This window comes from Hylaeus volcanicus, chromosome 5 (assembly GCF_026283585.1).
Source record: "Hylaeus volcanicus isolate JK05 chromosome 5, UHH_iyHylVolc1.0_haploid, whole genome shotgun sequence".
Classification (NCBI taxonomy): domain Eukaryota; kingdom Metazoa; phylum Arthropoda; class Insecta; order Hymenoptera; family Colletidae; genus Hylaeus; species Hylaeus volcanicus.
The window spans coordinates 8,234,419-8,254,358 of record NC_071980.1 but is presented as its reverse complement, the minus strand read 5'-3'; the positions used below and the strand labels follow the sequence as shown (position 1 = coordinate 8,254,358).

Sequence of the window (19,940 nt, the reverse complement as noted above, 5' to 3'; positions counted from 1 at the left end):
AGTAAAAAGATTTTTATATTTATTACTATTCTTAAATATATACATTTTTATTATTAAGTAAAAGGTTTATAAAGACAAGATAGCTCTTTTCACTGCTTTTTCTTTATTTCTTCTAGCTCTATTTTTATGTTTGCTGCTTTTAGTTGCATCTGTGAAAAGTTGAATCCCTTCCTTTTCTTCAATGACACGTTGCATATGTAACATTCCGTGTAAATTGAATCCAACTGTATCCTAGACGAAACGGTTTTAAATTAAATTAATCCTTTTAGGTAATTACTTAATTATTATTTGTATAAAGGATGTTTCTTACTCTCAAGTTTGAAACTTTTTTCATGGCAAGAGTTTTAACAGTTTCTAAAATAGGTAAAAGTTCTCGAGTTGCCATAATTGGACCATGGTGAGCTTGTACTAAACATAATGCTAATCTAGCCATTAACTCCGTGTGATAATCTGATTCTAATAGTTTAGGAAGCATTTGAAGAATTTCACAGGCAGCTGAATATGGTAACAATAATAATGTTTCTTCCAAATCGCTAAAAAATTGTTAGATTATTATGCAATTAATTTTTATACATATCCTATTGTATACATATATTTACTATACAGTTAATATACTTATAAATTATTTTCACCTTGCTCTGATTCGTTTAACTGTTTCTAACAGATAATCTTCTACAGTTGTACAATTGTAAGCTTGCATTTGCAAAGGAACAGCAGGCGTTGTATTTAATGAAGCTACTTTTGACAATTCTTCGTTAAATGCTTTAGATACATCCAAACATTCTAGTAATAATTCAGCCTAGAAAATATATAAATTTAGCAATTTTCGTGAATATGAATCGATTAATTTATATAAATTGTTTATATTTACTCCTCTTTCGCTGGATACAGTTTTTCTTGAGGGTAAAGATTGTGGCTTTTGTCCAGGGACAGCAGTAGTTTCACCAGTAACTAACTCATTTTCTTGACGTTCCCTCTCTTCTTCTTCTTCATCTTGTAGAACTAGAGGCTCTGTGGTTCGTTCATATAATCTAATTACTTTATCAGACCCACAGGATACAACATAAATACCATTTGGTGAAACAGTACAATTCCATGCTTCTCCTGAATGTCCCTGAAAATAAATAAATCAATTTTATGTAATTTTCAATTATCATTAACTTCTTTATTATAATATTATGACGCATTTTAGAAAAAAATTAATTACTTGCAATGTTACAATTTTTTGGAAAATATCAACATCCCATTCTTTTACTTTTCCATCTTTTCCACAAGTAAACACGTAGTGAGTACCAGGAACAAATGAAAGACCCGTTACAGAGTCATCGTGTGCAAATATCGATTTGTGACAATCTCCAAAATCTAAACCCCAAATTTTGATATTTCGATCGGCAGAGCCAGTAGCGATGAGCGTCGAGTCACTGGATACATCCATACATAAAACTGGTAATTTGTGCCCATAAAGCGAAATGAAAAACTGAGAGAACATTATACATTTTAATTACTTGATAAAGTGAATGTAATATTATATATATTTTTACAAATAATTACCTTAAACGTGTCAAGGAAAAAAATTTTTACAGTAGAATCTAGCAGTGCAACTGCAACAAATCTGTTATTAGGACTTATCCTGACACATAATACACTATCCTCCAGTTTTAAAGTTCTCAGATGTAAAACAGACAAAACTTTTGCCTTTATCTCTCTGTCAGGATCTTGAATAAGTTCAAAATTCCAAAATTTGACTGTTTGATCACCACCACCACTTGCTACTCCTTTCTACAAGGACGTAAAAAGTAATTGGAAGTTTATATAATGCTATGGAATTAATATAAATTTTGTTGTCACCTTATCAGGAAATAGCGTAACACTCCAAAGTTCCTTGGAATGTGCTGGTACTTCTTCTAATATGTCACCTGATGCAATGTCAATAATCAACATTTTACCATCTTTTAAACCTACTATTAAATGCCTATCACCTGGTACAAATGTTGCTGTTAAAGCATAACCACATGGTACAGTACGTAAACAAGCTAGTGTTGGTCTAAAATAAAATAAGATAATATTAAATATTGTCAAGATTTTCTACAAATCTTGTGTTATATTGTAATACCTATTCCATAATTTTACAGAATCTCCACTTGCTGTTGCAAAAGCCAAATTATCAGAACTAAAACAAACTGCACGAACTTCCGTTCGATGACCGTGATTTATTATTGACCTCAAATGTTTCACTTCAGCATCTTTATCCTGAGTGAACAAGGAATATAAGTCAATGGAATTATTATTTAACCCAACACATATCTGAAACGATAAAATAAATATTAGTTGAAGCATTTTCAGGTAGATTTCAATAGGGAAATTAAATTTGTTGCCATAACTTACTCTGAGTTCGCCTTCTCTACCCATTACCATGTTTAGTCCTTTGGCCTTAGCAGATACTTTGATAACAGGTAAACGAATCATTTCATCCTTTATTGTTGGTACACCTGAAAAATTTGGTTCTACGGAGCTCCCATGTCTATTTGTGAAATACATACATCGTGTTAAAAAATAGTAAAACACTAATGAAATACATAATTTCTATAAATATATTATAAAAACATCTTTTCATACTTTTCTGCTTTTTTTCTTTCTTTCCGTAATCGTTTCATCACATTCTCTTTTATTTTAGTATCAGGCAAAAATTGAAATAGTTCTATAGTATTATCTACACCATGACATCCTATAACAGTATGTGTTGTATCGACTTCAAGGGATACAACTCGTCCACGACTGCTTCTCAATATACTCCCAGTTTTCTCACATCTTAAAGGATATTTCTAATAGAATATAACATTTCAATGAAATGTATGAACAGTGAGTATATTGCAAATGTAAATATAAATTAATAAAAATATACCATGTCGCTGACTTCAGTTTGGTCTGCAATATTTAGATCTTGTAAATTAACTTCAAAATCTGTACTTTCACCATCAATGAAAGATACTTTCCACACATGTAATTCATTATCATTGCAACCAGTTATTAAATATTGATCATTTTTAGCTAAAGCAAGACCCCAAACCTTGATTAATAAAAACATTTTTATTAATAACTTTGTGAAGAAATTAAGCTTAACCATATATTCAATGATATTTACTTCTGTTCTGTGACCAACAAGGGTTCTGAAACAATGTTCTGTATCTAAATCCCAAAATTTTATAAACGTGTCTTTACTAGCACTGATAATAATATTGTGATCCTTCATAAATGCCAGTTTAGTTATTACACCTTTATGGCCACTTAATCGACATATTCCAGTTTCTGCTACTATATCCCAAATTATAATGTCTGTATCCTAGAAAACAACAAATATAAATCACATCTAGAACATATACATATATGTATACTTCATCTAACTAGATATCTTACTTTTGAACCAGAAGCTAATTTATGTCCTTGTTTATCGTAAGTCATTGTAGTAATTTCAGATCTATGACCCACAAATATGCTTATATTTTCACCAGACCTTAAGTCAAAAGTTTTAACAGTACCATCTACATAACCAACTGCTATATGTCGTTGATTAGGAGATGCAGCCAAACATGATACATTTACTTTATCTCCTGACAATACTTGAGCCTGCAATAACAAAAAAAATGTACGTATATATATGAATATTTGTTTTTTGTAGAATAATATAAACGTTTCGTTTTTTACCTTTTCTCCCAGACGTAAGTCCCATATAAAAACATGTTCACATGCACCAACTGCTACAAATCTGCCTTCTTGTCCTTGTAATATTACAAATATAATATTACAAGAAGGACTGGCAATTATATTTAAATTGCCAGCAGGTACATATCTTAGATATTGCTTTGTTAAACCCATTTTCTATTTATTCAGGAAAGTGGTGGAGAGAAACAGGCTTCCCGGGTAATTCCTATCTTTAGGTATAAAATTATTATTTGTTTTCTCTTATGTGAAATGAAGAGTATTTACTTTGAAACAGCGGTTTATGATTGATATTTTCATAATGTAACATTCACTCGATAATCTGTTTTTGAAAGAACATGTAACTGGTTGTTTAACACTTGAATATTCGTTTTATATTCTAGGTTAAAAGCGCACGTGGACCATGCTCGTACAGACAGCAACCGACACAGGCAGGTGGGGGCTAAAAAGAGATGAGGGGAAATGGAACCACGTTTTTAGTTGGAGACATAAATCCACGTGGCGCTAGTAAACATCACACACACATATCTAGGGTATCGGTGAGCTTGATAAAGTAACACTATACTGACTTCCTTCTGTAGTTTACAAGTTTTTTTACACGAAACATCAAGAAAATTGAAATATGGAAAAGGAATATCGTAGAACAGAAAGGAAATTCAATACAGAGCTACTCAATCATGTATTTCAAATTTCAATCTCCATTCTATTGATTTGGTCACATTAACTTTATTATCCAGATATCTTATCATCTTCGGTACATATTTTAACGTTAACGTTTCTTTCAACAGATCATATGTACAATTAAAAATTAAACAATACATAAATATTATTTTACATATTATACTTAATCAATACGGACCTAATTAGTGATCACTAATTTAAACTTAAGTGAAAATTACTTAAGCGATTCATAACGGAATAAAATTCAAATTATTTAAATATAAAAATATTACGAACTTTCGTTAAAATCGCTTAAGAAATTTTACTATCAACATAGAACAAACGGAATTGCATTTGCATACTTTATAGAGTAAGTTTATTATAATTCAACAAATTAAACAATGTTTAATTTAAACAAGTTTGATTGATGAAAAAGAGTCTCGAATAGTTATGAAAATATATACTACTCTATTAGATTAAATTTCTTCTAACAATAAGTCAATCAGGATTGAAAAATTATTGAATAACATCTATTTCATACCTGTTGCTACTTGATCACTTCTAATCGCTATTAGTACTTTTGTTAGTTACCTATTAGTGTTCTTATCTAATATTGGGAATCCTTTAAGTATAAATCAACTTACATTGGGAGAATAGATTAATCGGTATCGCGAGCTTTTTTTCTCCACTCGGTATCAATTAATAATATACTTCCATAAATTTTATCACAACCTTTGGCGGGTTATTTCGAGTTCGATTCTTGTTTTATTTTAACATAGCTGTATTTGTATGAACAAATATACATTAAATTAATCATTTTTTCCTGTTATAGATTGCTGGTTGAAATTTGAATGCGATGGTGGCGTCATCGACGCCATGATGCTCTTTTCCAGTTCGAGCGGGATTTCACGAATTGTGGCGAACCTGAAATCTTCTTTAAACAAATAGGTAACATATTTATTTATATTTTCATTCTCTGTCGTGTGAATTGTGATCGGTAGTAAGCGTGTTACACGATTTCATAACGAATCATTGCTGATATGAAACGACAACGGTTATTTGAAATTTTTCGTAACGTGGAATTTTATGACAACTCAAAATGGCGTCGTGTTGTAATTCAATCGCGATTTTATATGTTTTAGTATTCTTGTTTTATAGAATATTATTAATGCTTTGTCAAATATTTTATCACGAAGTTTACGCCATTACGATAGTATTCACTGTACCTTAGCAAGTTTAAATTCATTTAGAAACATCGTGATTATACATTAACACGTTATGGAAGCTTGGAAAATATTCGCTGTGGATATTAAACATTCCCAACGAATATTGGCATATTGTTTTATTTTAATATAGCTGTATCTGTACGAACAAATGTGCCTTAAACTATTTCTCTCCTGTTACAGGTCACTGGTTGAAATTGGTTGAAATTCGCGCAACTGCATAATTTCTGGTATCATTTCTTACAGTACTATTAATTTCTTAACGAATTTATCTTTGTGAAGTTGACGCAATTCCATTTGCATTACTTTTCTGTAGCAAGTTTAAACTCATTTAGAAGCTCCGCGATTATACGTTATATTACAGAAGCTTATGTAACTAACAAATTTTGATTTTGCAACGTGTCTTGCAATACTTATGAAAATCACGATATATCTTTGGATAGGGTACGACAAAAACGAACATAATTACAACTCTAGTAATGAAAATTCTAAATGTAACACTTCTTATTATATTTGAACGTAATATTCTTTCACTGAATTTGAGATATTTGAATTCGTTGAGAGTGTTTAACTTTGACAGTTACAGATATCGAGTTTCAATAACATGGGACAACAGATTATCGTAATTCTGGGAAGGCAGTATTTCTGCGAATAACAAAGAAAAAACAAAACATACTAGGCGAGCACCGGGTGTGCTTGCTTCGTGTTGTTTATCTTCTGTCTCCCTCTCTCTTACAGAAATTCTTACCGAGGACGCTAAAGCCAGTGTTTACTACCTTATTGCGTAGTATTCTTTGTTTCGAAGCTATCGGGCAGAGTTTCGTTTACACATGGGCATACGCAAGGTACAGTTAGCATTTCCTGCGTATTGTAAATTTATTCTCGAGCATCGCTGTTTGTTTTGTTTGCTCAATCACGCAGTCACATTTGGTTCGACGGCTACGAACATGGATTGTATTTAATACTGTTTCTTTTAGTTATGTATATTTTCAAAATTGTTTATTGTCGACTTTATAGTCAATGTATTACCGAAAAGGAGTATTGGATCATGCTTAATAAATTGAACCTGTATACAGTCAGTGTAATAAGTATTCGTAGAGGAACCATTTATTTTAAATTGGTTGCTGTACGAATATTCTTACAGTGACTGTATGTACTCTATATTACAATTTCGTTTTTAATTCTAAAATTGTAACCGCCAAAATTTATTTTCTTTTATGCTTCTTTACAGATTTTTCGCGCCTGATGTTTGCAGAGTGTAGTGAAGCTATGCAGTCTCCTATCCTAATCTTTCTTTCAGAAATTTGGTGATCGCGCGCAATGCGGTTCTATTCTTATTTGTTTCGATGCGAACTGGCATCGAGTAGATTTTTGTTTACAATTTAGGTACACGCGAAATAGATTGAGTGTTTATTGCGTTTTGTAAATTCTTTCCAGAGCATCGCGGCTCTTTCAAATTTTCTATCGCGAGGTATAGTCACGGTTGTTCGCCGACTATAATCTTCGGTCGCGTTAGTAGCTTTCTAATTTTTTATTCTATTTATTCAACTAAAATTGCTCGATACCGGTGTTAGAGTCGGTGCATCGTTGAAGAGGAGTTTTGAGCGATGCTTAACAAATAGGAAATGTAAGTATCTATGAATTCTTTATTACATTATAAATTGGTATCTCCAAAATTACGACAACAGAAATTGATCGTTATGTTTTGTGTTGTTTTGCAAATTCTTCACACCTCACCCCAGGGTTCGTGAGTCTAGCAGAGCTACTACGATGTCTTCGGAGTTGCTGAGCTACTACGATGTCTATCAACATAGCAACGAATCGTGAGTCGCATGCTATTTTGTTCCTCTAATCTCCCAATCATGTTGTCAATTGGGCAACTCGCGTTTTGCATTAGTGTTGCGAAATAAAAATCTGAATCGTGTTCGTTTCCAGGATAGTTGCTTTGATTAGTATTTTTCGCGTTTTCTTTCTGGGTAGTGTTGCGTATAAATACCAATCACGAATGCCATTAGTGTTGCGTATAATGAATATTGATCGCGACCGATTAGAAGTAAATTCTCGTGTTTTGAATTAGTATTTCGACATATAAAGAGCCCAAAATTTGATGATGTCACTAGCTTTAGTTTCGTCATCATTATCCAATGTGTCAATTGGAAGAAAATTATTCAATTTTAAATTAGCTAAAAATAGGGATAGTTAAGAAATTTGATAAAAGTACGTGACAATATGTTTTCTTGTATTTTTTAATACAAAGGAACTGTAGAAAAAATTACATTACAATAATGTACATTCACGTATTTTGGGAAACAGTCACATTTTAATCAGAATCATTCAATATTCACTCGTGCCTAAATGATGCACACATGTATAAATTGCTGGAATCACATTAAAAATTACTTTTGTAAAACAGTGAACAAAAGGCACTGTTAAGAATTATTTTGTCATCTCTCGAACATACAATTTTAATTTTTTACAATATTAACACTTCAACAATCTTCTTCTATTTGCATTGAATAATATAACATCACAATAATTTTACTATACTTTGTACATCTTTTAAGGGGACAAAAGCTTTACATACTTTTAAATTACCACATGAAATTCAATAGCACTGAATATATCAAGGGTGTGCATTATCTATTAATTGGTAAATTCTCTACAATATATATAAATATACAAAATAACAGGTTTTTACACTCTTACCAAGGTACAATATTGTAATCATAATTAATGACAAATTATGTTGCACCCTACAGTAAGTTCTCGAGTTACACGAATCCGGAGATTTACACTTGTGTCGCTATGTATATTCTTATACATATTGTGTGTGTGCATTGTTCGACTCGTATTATTCATACAATTCAATTTATGAAAGAAACTTTGGAACAAATTGACCGTGTAAGTCGAGAACTATTGTATACAATAACTATTGCTAATATATCTTACGTATTTAACATTATGTTGTTGCAAGAGCTGCAGTATCTTTTTTACATTTTGTCACTGTATTTCAAGCATAAATGTTGTATCAAAAGCTTATATGAAATACAGATGGTTCAGCCACTGTATAGTTCTATTGTGTATGCGAATGTTCAGAAACCATATGTACAGTACTATAAACGTATAAAAATCTTTATCCATTATTTTCTAATCGAGGTTTGCCGATTTGTTCTCCTATATGAACTGGCTGAGCTAACGAATTCTGGAACCACATCATCCAGTTGCTCAAATAATGACCTCCCAATTGATTATCAGGATTCTCCTTTATCTGCACATTGTTTAATTCTTCAAAATTGCGAACCGTTTGAAGTTCAGTGAAATTATTATTCACCGAGTAGCCTCCATGCATTCTTACCTCCCTTTTTCGAATAGCATCTTTTACTAACCTTTGCCTGCGCTCCTCTTCCGTTTCTATAGCAGATCTAGTAAATCTCATTTCTCTGACTCTCAAGGCATCTCTCCTTAATCTTTCTTTTCTCTCTTCTTGAGTTTCTTTAGCATACTGATTCAGTCGAGCCTCTCTTCGTTTCGCAGATTCTCTGTTTAGTCTCTCCCTCCTTTCTTCAGGAGTTTCAGTAGCATATAACGAAAGCCGTTTCATTCTTCTTCTCTCCGCTTCGCGATCGAGCCTCTTCCTTCTGTCTTCTGGCGTTTCATTGTACATTCTGTACTCTCTCTTTCTTGCTGCTTCCGCATCTAATCTTTTTCTTCTTTGTTCCGGAGTTTCATAATACATTCTCATTTCTCGTCTTTTCGCTGCTTCCTTCGCTAATCTCTCTAGGCGTTGTTCTTCGCTTTCTTGTTCATACAGTTTTTTTCTTTTCTCTCTCATACACTCTGCTTTTCGTCGTAGTTTTTCTTTATAATCCTGTAAAGATCTTATTTTCAGTTGTCTTTTAGATCTCTCATGTTTACTTTCCTTAGTTTTCACGTTATTGCCATTTTCCGACGTTTGGTTCTGTTCTTCTGTTACTGGTGTTATTGTAGCTTCGATATTGATAGGGACTTCTACCTGTTTCTTGGCATTTTTGGAAGGATTCGATCGAAGATTGCTTTCGTTGTCTACATTACACAACCATTCTGTGGTGTAAACTGTTTCTTGATCTAGTTCATCTTCCTTTTTTATATTAAGATTTAGTCCTAGAAGCTCGCTTGGTATAGTAACTGCAGAAATACTATAATTAGCTGATTGTATTTGTTCGTTATGATCGATAAATATCTCTGAAATTTGACTCGTCGGCTTTTGTATTTCTATATTCACATTTTCATAGTCTAAATTCTGCAAATACATTGACCCACTCAAAATGCCATTAATATTGTAATTTTCATTTTGTTCTATGGGATTTAATGTAGAGATTAAATTATTTAAGCTTGCATTTTGCATATAATCTTTACTATTTGTATTTGATTCTTTGCCTTCGATAACTGCACCGTATCTCTTACTTTCTTTAATTTCGATAGCACAAAAATGTTGAGCCGCGTTAATTATCTCAACTTCATTGAAATCTGTCTCACGTTCATCGTTCTCTTGCTTAACATAAACGGGAATAAAGTCTATGGAACAATCTCTTATTTGTACACTGGTTTCACTTAATTCCATGACCTTACGATCCAGTAAACGGCAGCAGATACTAAAAAGTCAAAAAGCATAGGCACATTAAAATTGAAAGTTTACACATTCTAATACAATTTTGTAACATAATCGTAAATATAAATCGTAGAATCTCTGTCATAATATTTGGAATATTAAATGATAATATACAAATATTAATTAGGTAAAAGATTAGTTGTAGAAATGAAAATTATTGTATTTGGTATCTTCATTTGGAAGAAAATGTTAAGATGATTTAATGGATAGTATAACAGAGTATTAATTAAAGAGTAAATTTCACCTGTGTATCGTCTGCTGATGACAGCTGATCCGAAGATGATACTACAAGTGTTAGAACATGTTCAATGTTTGCTGCAAATCGCAGACTTTCAGCCGTTATCTTTTCCTTGTGCGTCACATGGTAATATAATATAGCCGACAGGTTGAGTTAATATCCATAAATTCGGCTGCTTGTCGTTACACGAAATTAATTCGCACGTCGAGCTATTTACCGCTCGTCTATCCACGTCGTTCGACATTAGGTTTGTTCGCATCGACTGCGCTTATTGCACTTGCGCAAAAAGTACGGGCAACCATTGGCTGATTCCCATAGCTCTGAAAACCTGGGTCAATGTTTTTCGCACGGAGTGATGAAAACGAATGGACCAATAGCGGAAAATGATTTAAAATGCAATTTTAAAACGGTGCACATGCGTAGAGGAATGATACAAGCGCGTAACATTTGAAAACACAGTCATCCGCTTGCTCTTAAAAATCATTTATTCGCGTCGTTACGTTCTTTTTATGATAGTTATTTAGATCCTATTCGAAACCACGATCTTTTCCCCTGTGAATGGCTAAGAATACATTTGAATCAGATTGCTTTATTGAAGAATATGTGAAGTAAAATTTATAGGTTGCTGAAAAGTTAAAGAGAAATAATTGAATTAATGAAAGGAACGTATATTGAATTTCGTAATTGTGTATAGTATGATGCTAAACAAGATCTATAGTAACTTTATTTTGAAGAATTGATTAGGTTTGTCAGGCATTGTCTACCGTTGATAAGGTAGAACTTTAACGTTCTCCTGTTTTATCTTTACCCTTTCACAAAATTAATTTCTGGTTTGGATTTATATATAAGTATACTTGTATTAAATACATATATTGTTAAATAATATGATGTTATTAGAATAAATATGTATTATTTTTATGTTTTTACTTTTTTCTTTTAAATTAAATAGTTTAATAATTAGCAACATTTCTATTTATTATAGTATCAAACCAGATAAATTTAATCCATTAAACAAAATAATATTCTCTTAGTGTAATCCTCTGCCCCTCAGTCTCTAGTTCGGCGGACCCTCGCCAACTATCCAGCAACGGACGGTACATTCGACATAAAATGCCGCGAAATTTCAAACGAAACCTTTTAACGGAAGATCCTATACTATCTTTAACGTGGCGTACCGTTTTGAGCTCGTTCCTTTGCTCGCCGTCAATAAATGTTATCGCTTTTGGTGGCAAAGAGAGAACGCACGATGCCTTACACAGCATCCGAATGCCCAATCCACTTCGCATGAGAATCTTAACTTGAGCGTCATGGACGTATAGCGCCGCGATGGGACCGTTCAGGGAGAGGTCCGACGATGCTTTTTGTCGGGCACTACGTGCTCTGATAATTAAGACATTTCCATTTAGAGTTGACGTCCGGTGACGTGGAGATCCTGCGCCGGGCGCGCGTACGTTTTCGGCGCCCTCCTCTCCCTCCTCCCCCGGGTTACAGAAAAACCTAATCCGCATGCATTGTGTTGATAATTAATGGTGTATGATCGAGGGCCACCGTTCCAGGAACGACGGGAAGATACGGACCGCGTAAGAAACGATACGTGCGTATCCACCGCGAGAAAGATTTATTAGTTTCGCGTAATATAGCGAGAGAACCGATCGACCCGATTCCCCATTCGATATCGGAGTGGCATTTAAGGAAATAATTGGGTGTTCGTGTTTTGCGTATCCGGCAGAAATAGTCGGAGATCCCGGCGACGATTCTGCTTACGTTGTTTTGAGATCAAAAATAACCTTTTTTTTTTTTTTTATATGAACAAGCGACAGTATTTTGAAACAAGATAAATGGAGTTACGTAATTTTGAAATGGTTGATTTTTGCATCGTATAAAATGTTTAGAATTTCTCCCTTGTTAAATGTTGTTTCAATTCTTCTGTTACGGTAATAGTTGGACTGCGAATGTTTATGCATTTATGGCAAGTAAAAGTTCGGGAAAGTATGCGAGGATGGTAAAACCGAGGGTGATACTAGATGTAAAGTATCGTGGATTGGCAACATGTTTGTAGATAAAGTATCGAACGATCGTCGCGCCGTTTCGCGTAGGGATACCATTGATGCCGATTACGATGCGACCGATCGCCTCACCGAGAATGTTTTCTTACGGCCGGAGCCTGGACGGGTAGGGCGCAGACCCCTTTATTGGATTTAGTCCCCTAATGATTTTGTCAAGCCGGGACGAAAAGAACCTGCCAACATTCCGTCGCGACTCGCTCTGCATTCGAATTTGGCGCTGTAACCGCGTTCGGTTAACCGACGGGGGATCCCCTCGTAAATTACGCTCCACGAATCGTAACCCATCACCTAACACAATTACTCGCGAGAAATAGCTGACGGCCGTGATGATTCTTTAACGTATTTCCATTTCGATCGTGAATCGCGATTTTACGTCTTTATGAATTTCTTGTTATGGGTTTTTCTCCTTGTTTCGTCGCCACCCTATCCTGCGGTATGCGCAGCTAGTAATTTGAATGTTTCGACACTTTCTTACTTTGTTTACAACTTTGTCTATGATGGGGGATAAGGTATTTAACTCTCTCGAGTCGGTTGTTTTCTGTTTGAATTCTATCGTTCCTCTTTCAGAAATTAATTGTATGTGGCATTAATTTAAAAAAAGACTAGGGTGTATAAATACTTTTTCGAGCCACTGTATCTCTGATACATGCGTTAACACGTTCATCGCCATGTCACCCGTATATGGGTGACAGTGGCTTTTACCGAAGAACTAAAAGAAATTAATTTTGGAAGTTAAATGCCAAAGTAAATGAATTTGTATGAAATACTTGAATTTCGGCGAAGTTACAAAAATAAATACCACGATAAATGTTTGATTACGTAGTCCCCGATAGTTAGTAAATAAAATTCAATCGCGGTGGAAATTTTAGCGTGGCAGTACACGCGTTAAATCAACGCGAAAATAAGTTAACGCGAGCGGTGTTCGACTTTGCTCGCGTCGCTTTTTTTCGTGAAGTTTTTCTTTTCGCCGGGAAGCTTCGGCTATTAAATTAGCGAGATTAAAGTCTTAAATAATTCCCCGGCGCGTTTCGTTCGACGCCACGCGTTCTGCGGAACCGGTTCTAATGATGCTTGCAAAACACTTGGCGAGCCGAGTAAAAGAAATACTCCTAAGCACAATCGACAGTTCGTTTCGTTTTCCTTTCATAACTACCCCGTCGACTTAATTGAGTATCCTATTAACGAGTTCGGCTATGACGTAACTAACGACGCGTCGAAACCGTTATCATCGTCTTCCTTTTATATCGAATCAACTAATTATAGCTTTAATAGTCATGCCTTTCGGTTATTTCTTATTTCGCGCGACTATCTTCGTAATACGAGAACGATAATTTGGCAATTTTAAGACCTTCATTTTTATTTCTCATGTAAATTATTACGAGTGTATAAATTAATTTTATTACTAAATCAGGCATTTATTTATTTATTTATTTTGAGTCATGTGTTTCTAGCCGTCGTTCGAATGACTATTATTAGATTGTCAGCAAATATAAAATCAAAATTGTTGGTATAATATTGAATACATAAAAGTGCGCGGTAAATTATGAGTAAACACTATAAAGAACTGAGAAAAATTCAAGAAATTTCGAAAATTAAAGTGAAGGAAGTACAAATTTTGTTACATGAATTTTACTAATTGGTATAGTAATTAAATATCATATCAAATAGTATAGCAAAATAAATAAAGTATCCTCTGTTAACATTAACTACGTATTTTTTTCTAGGATAATTGTAACCAATATTTTTAACCGAGAAAAATATATAAATATATAAAAAAACCACCAAAAAATTAAGAACGCGTAATCGTTGAGATTTTATAAATAATGAAAAAGAAAAGAAAAGAAAGTGAAATTACCTAGATGGAAGAATTACCTGGTAGAATTAGTTTCATTTTCCGACGTTTTGCGTTCTCTTGCAAGAACGTAGGCACCAGACCAAGATGAAGTAATGGATGAATACGCGATCTGGTTGGATAGTTGTTTCCGCGAAACAATATGCACGATTGCAAGAATTCTGCGTGTTACGATGATACGGTGCGTTACGTTGGCTTAGAACCCTGCCAGACCGAAGTGCACGATTCTCACGAATCGCTAGATTCCTCAGGTTTTATGGTCGCTACGCTGTGCGTGTCCAGGGTATTCGAATATTTCTACTAATGAAACCTTCCGTCTTTATCGAAAAATTCATTTAAATCCTGCGAAATACTTCTTTAGACAATGCAGAATGACTTAATGTGTACAACAGGGAGCTTACAGTTTATGCCACATTAGCTTTTATCCATGCTCCGTTGATCGATTAGGTAGAGAACGACATTAAAATGGTGAAACATGTTACGAAAATACTGTCTGAATAGATTTGGAGTCTAATTGACCAGTACCAATTCTAGATACGAATAACTTTTAAACCTATTCCTAACGTTAAAATTTAGATTTATGAGTTCTAGGTAGGGGTGTGCGGTATCCCGGTCGGGACGGGAATTCCTCCCGGGATCGGGATGGAATCCCGAGAATTTCAAAATCCCGAATACATCCGGGATTCCCGTGAATTTCCGGGATCCCGAGAATTTCGAGATCCCGTAAATGTTCGGGATTCCCGGGAATTTCGAAATCCCGTACATTCGGATTGCTGAAATTTTCAAGAATAACAACACTTTCGGAAATCCCAGATATTATTCTATAGCCCGTACATTGTTGGGAATCCCGAACATTTTCGAGATCCCGTACATTCTCGGGAATCCCGGATTTTTGCGGAATCTCGTGTATTCTCGGGAATCCCGAATCAACTCGGGATCCCGCATAAACTCGGGATCCCGCATAAACTCGAGAATCCCGAATATTCTCGGGAATCCCGGATATTTTCGGGAATCCCGCACACCCCTAGTTCTAGGCATCAAAAGCCACTAAATAATAAAAAAAAGTTAATAAATTTTGCTGTTCCAAAGTAAAGTTCAACCTAATAAAAGAGTTATGAATACATACAAGAACGAATTAGGGGTTTGATTTTAGTGTACCTCCTCCAGGCAAGGGAAACAAGGTTAGAAACCTCCCAAAAATGACACTCTTGAACGAATCGCGATCGTGGATCGCTCTAGAAACAGGAATCGCATGAGGATCGGCTCGATGATCGGAATTGGCCTGGAGGCTCCGCTTGATGTATGATCGGTGCAGAAATGGCTGTCGTCGCGGGGCCGTATCCCGATAAATCTCTCGACTTTTTATCCGCGGATGGACTTGTCGTTCGCGTATAAATGTATCGTTTTCATCAATATTTATGTCGGGGAGGGAGGGCGGACCAATTGGACCGAAGTTCTGCCGGTCCGGTATAGGAGAAACGTCGTCGACTGGGACCGGGACCGGCGATACCACGACCGTCTCTCCTCCCGACTCCAATCGGCTTTGCCTCTCCCTCCGATAATAAAGATATCCATTATACCCGCCGGCTTCTTCTTCCACGGCCAAACATTTCGTTTTGTCGGATCTCGAAGCATCTCTTGTCTTCCGTTCGTTGCGGATTTCTACCACCCTTTCAACGCACTCCTACTCGACGTATGATGAATATATGCATCGTACGCCCATGTATATCGTTAATTGCGCGAGCGTAGTCGAGATTTTGCATACCGCCGCCCGGTGGAACGGTATTCGTGAAAGACAGTCGTACTTGATACGGTGAATGCGCCAATTAACGACACACTTTTTGGTAGTCGTCACTTTGAACGATGGTAGGACAATTTTACCGATTGTTTTGTATTTGATCGTAAATAATATGAGAAGGTAAAGCATTGGGCTGGGATCTATACATTTTATTTTTGTTATCGAAGTAGTAGTTTATTTTATATTTATATTCTGAGCGAATAAGTCACCGATCGTAGGTGTTCTAGGTTTTTGTATTCATTTTCTGTGACACTTTTGTATTAATGCACGAGTGTTCGATATAGTAGTCTATATACAGTAAGACTTGGTATAGAATTCCTCTCGAAGGCCCCGGGACCAAATCCAAGCAAGAACAGGAAGACTTCTCGTAGCATTTTACTGAAAGCCGTTCAGTTTCTATTTCTTTTTTTCTTTTTTTCGTTCAAGCTCGTTGAAAGAACTCGAGTATAAAACTCGTCGACAATTTAGATTCAACGGTAAGACACGTACGAGTCGGGACGGTAGCATGGCAGACGCGGAGTCGCATGAATCATTTTTCCCCGATGCACGGGGCGAGTCGCAAAACGAGAAACTTTTTTCACGATTCGTCGCATAATTTCGTACCGACAGGCAGGCATCCCGAATGTTTTGTAGAATAATTCCGCGACGTACGCGGCGACGTACTAACGAGTTCGTTAACCGTAAAAAGCGAGTTGAAAACGACGGATAAAAAGCTCACCTGATAGAGGAGCCTCGGCGACGACGAACGCTGCCGTGTTCTCTGTATCCGCGCGACGCAAACAACGACGACGGTAATAGAAATCCCAACAATACTGATTACCGCCCTCATTGTACGTTCGTACATCTTTGTTACGCACAATACTATAACGATGCTAATCATGCGCCACGGCGGCGTGGAATAATTTGTACGAGTCAGCAAGTACATCGGCCATTGTCGTGCTGATTTCCACGCGAGCGCAGGCAATCAAAGCGAAATCAAAGTGCTGACCGTACCTTTCTTCTAACTGTCCACGGATTAAGATTAATGTTCCGTTATTGATCATTTTCAAGACGCTTGTATACAATCGAGATTGAATTACGGGGCGCGAGGAAGTCTCATTTCCAACGCTAATACCGCGATGTTCAAGTTCCTCGACGGTATTCCCGTGTTTCCGGGTCTTTCGGGAATTTGCTTCGCGTCTTGTTACCTTGAAATGAATTCGCCATCCAGGAACGGCAAATTTTCTCGTTCAGCTTTTCGATCGTTTCTCTCTCGGGATACTCGTGCTCTGAGATTTGAGAATTTCTGAATTCACGACGTCCTCTTTGCTTTTTTCGTTTTTTTTTTTTATAGTTAAATTATTTAAAGTCGCATGACCTCTTAGGGATTTCTTTAAAATAATGTTAAAACTAGTACTTGACAGTAGCATCCGAGAGAACATTCATGTTTAGAAAAATGGCGGATATCTAAATTTAAAAGTCACTATTTCGCGGAGTAAAATTTGAAGTAAATCGGTTCAATCGTTTTTTAGAAATGTTGCTCATCGATGTGAAACATGCAGTTTTCAGAAGAACCTATTTAAAGTTTCAACGCTGAATTACACGTACACATGCTCGCATCGATTTTCTGAGAACATTCTTAAAACGTAGTAGTCGAAAAGCTGCCATTTTGGAAATTTGCAAGTACCCCTCATCCCCGAATAGAAGATAGAAACATGTCGAAGAGAATATCGAGATCGACGGGGGCATTATCATTTTTCGTCCGTCTCTCAGATTCTTCCTTTTCCCCGTTTTTTGACAGACGTGTCTCCTTTCATCGCGCTGACACAATGCCGCTGGCATTAGAAGATAATGATACAGGGGTTCGTCGCTTTCGACACCCCGAGTTCGCTGCGAAAGGTGATTGCGCACGATTTGAAAAAGGGCGACGAGACGCGGGGCCCTGGTCTTCGTCATCGCTATCGACTCCTTTCGTGTTCCCTTTCTTTTCTTTTTTTTTTATTTCTCATTTTCTTTTTTATTTCTCTTCCTTCGAGCTCCGCTGGTCACGCGCCTCGGATGCGGTTTTCGTGTCTCGTGTGTAGAAGGGGACCGTCACGGTGGTTTTTTCAGACGATTCGCTATACACACGCCGCGGATTGCCACGGTTTCATTGTATTTTATTTGGCGGTTCGTCACGATAGAAATCACTGGCGGCACACAGTTTCCTCCGTTTCCTGTCTATCGTGTTAGCGGCCTGTTTTTCAGATCGATTGAAGAGATTCAGTTTTGATTCAACCCTTCCAGCTATAGGGATGCACTTGTGCATTCAGAGAAAGTTATTGGTGTGAACTATGGACAAGATTTGTCGTTTAGTGGACTCTTGTAGTGTCCACATTAGCAGATAGTTTATGAAAAGCACCGCGGTATTTATAGGAAAGATATTTTTCTTTTTATTATTCAAACTCTCTAATATTGAGATTATATAGATGCGATTTGTCTTATATGCTATGGATTGATACAAAGTACTTGTTCTGATCGATACGTTGTGTTTCACACAGTAAATATGTAAATTATATTCTTTTAGGTAATGACATAGTCGAGAGCATGCTTTACTATTGGGTTGGTTTGACACCAATTTGGTTTACTGTGTACGTAATTTCTTCAATATAAGACGCATACCGGGTTACAGCTATAACGGCTGAAGATATTAACCACGTAAATGTATATACTTTTGTGAATACTGCAATTGCGGTTTTAAGAGAATATTCTGCCGTCTTAGCGGTGAAGCTACCTAATAATGCGTGAATATTGTCATGGAATGACAATGAACCTGAATTTCCTTGCACTAATGGAAATCTTAGTGTAGAATACTTGCAATTTTCCAAAAAATGAATTCGATACAACACCGTGTATTATCTGTGCGAAATGACGATGAAATTCGAGATAGCACCGAGATGAACAAAAGGCAATTAACGATTTAAATTCCCTTTAAAAGTTCGGTCAGCGTAATTCTCATTTATTTGAACGCGAGTTGACGTCTAGTGATTTCACCGTTGTGTTACGTGTAATTACGTGATCGGTTAGTAAATCTTGGAAAGTCCCGCGCGTGATTAAGAAAGATGCGAAACGGGAAAAAAATCGGTGGTAAATTACACGATCTCCGCGTTGGTCATTAATGTTCCTTATATTTCATGTGACTCGTGTAAGTCGTAAGCGCGTATATTACTGGGGGAAGTTTCTCGATGTGTAGCTGCCTACCATAAGTCATCAGAACAATGCTTTCACGGCCACATAGGTATTAGTAGCTCCACCTCCTTGCTCCAAGTATGATCTATACGTTCGAATAGTCCCGGCCTATACTTATTACCTGTTGCGTGTATGTACAGTGTCGGGACTAAATGATAGCGCGATCCTTTTTGTTTATATTTGGGTGTATTGTGCACTTTATGTATTGCACCGTTCTGTTTCATGTGAACGCTATGAAAATCGGTTTCGTGCGATTAGGATGTAAAAAGAAAATGAAAAGTGAGGCCGAGCTTGATGGGATAAAATGATACCACAATAAGTAACGGATAACGAATAATTTATTACTATTTTGTAATTCTATCTTTCTTTTTATGAGTTCAACTGAATGCCTTGGTATTGGGATAGAAGATTTTATACGTATATGAATACATAAAAAAAAGACAAGAAATAATAGGGAAGTAATTTGTGTGACTTTAGATATAATGATAATAAAAATAAAAGTAAATCTCCCAGGTCTCAAGATTTAAATGA

At 35.9% G+C, this 19,940-nt stretch overlaps 2 protein-coding genes across 3 annotated transcripts; both read right to left on the bottom strand.

Moving 5' to 3' along the window:
- Nucleotides 1–55: 55 nt before the first annotated feature.
- LOC128876265 (WD repeat-containing protein 3) lies at nucleotides 56–4,138 on the bottom strand. Its single transcript, XM_054122472.1, has 14 exons — nucleotides 3,703–4,138; nucleotides 3,415–3,624; nucleotides 3,143–3,340; nucleotides 2,903–3,067; nucleotides 2,617–2,822; nucleotides 2,386–2,521; nucleotides 2,114–2,304; nucleotides 1,849–2,044; nucleotides 1,552–1,779; nucleotides 1,208–1,477; nucleotides 872–1,114; nucleotides 633–799; nucleotides 311–533; nucleotides 56–231 (listed from the first exon to the last, which is right to left on the bottom strand). Exons 1-14 carry the CDS (start codon nucleotides 3,871–3,873, stop codon nucleotides 67–69), a joined length of 2,769 nt encoding a protein of 922 aa, XP_053978447.1. The 5' UTR covers nucleotides 3,874–4,138; the 3' UTR covers nucleotides 56–66.
- A 3,662-nt stretch (nucleotides 4,139–7,800) lies between these two features.
- Nucleotides 7,801–10,764, bottom strand: LOC128876262 (histone-lysine N-methyltransferase, H3 lysine-79 specific-like). Of its 2 annotated transcripts, XM_054122467.1 has the most exons (3): nucleotides 10,493–10,764; nucleotides 8,987–10,231; nucleotides 8,728–8,868 (listed from the first exon to the last, which is right to left on the bottom strand). In XM_054122467.1, the coding sequence occupies exons 2-3, from the start codon at nucleotides 10,198–10,200 to the stop codon at nucleotides 8,865–8,867; spliced, it is 1,218 nt and encodes a 405-aa protein (XP_053978442.1). In that variant the 5' UTR covers nucleotides 10,201–10,231; nucleotides 10,493–10,764; the 3' UTR covers nucleotides 8,728–8,864. The 2 variants fall into 2 exon arrangements, with proteins under 2 accessions (XP_053978441.1, XP_053978442.1); XM_054122466.1 differs by having other exon boundaries at nucleotides 7,801–10,231.
- Nucleotides 10,765–19,940: the final 9,176 nt, after the last annotated feature.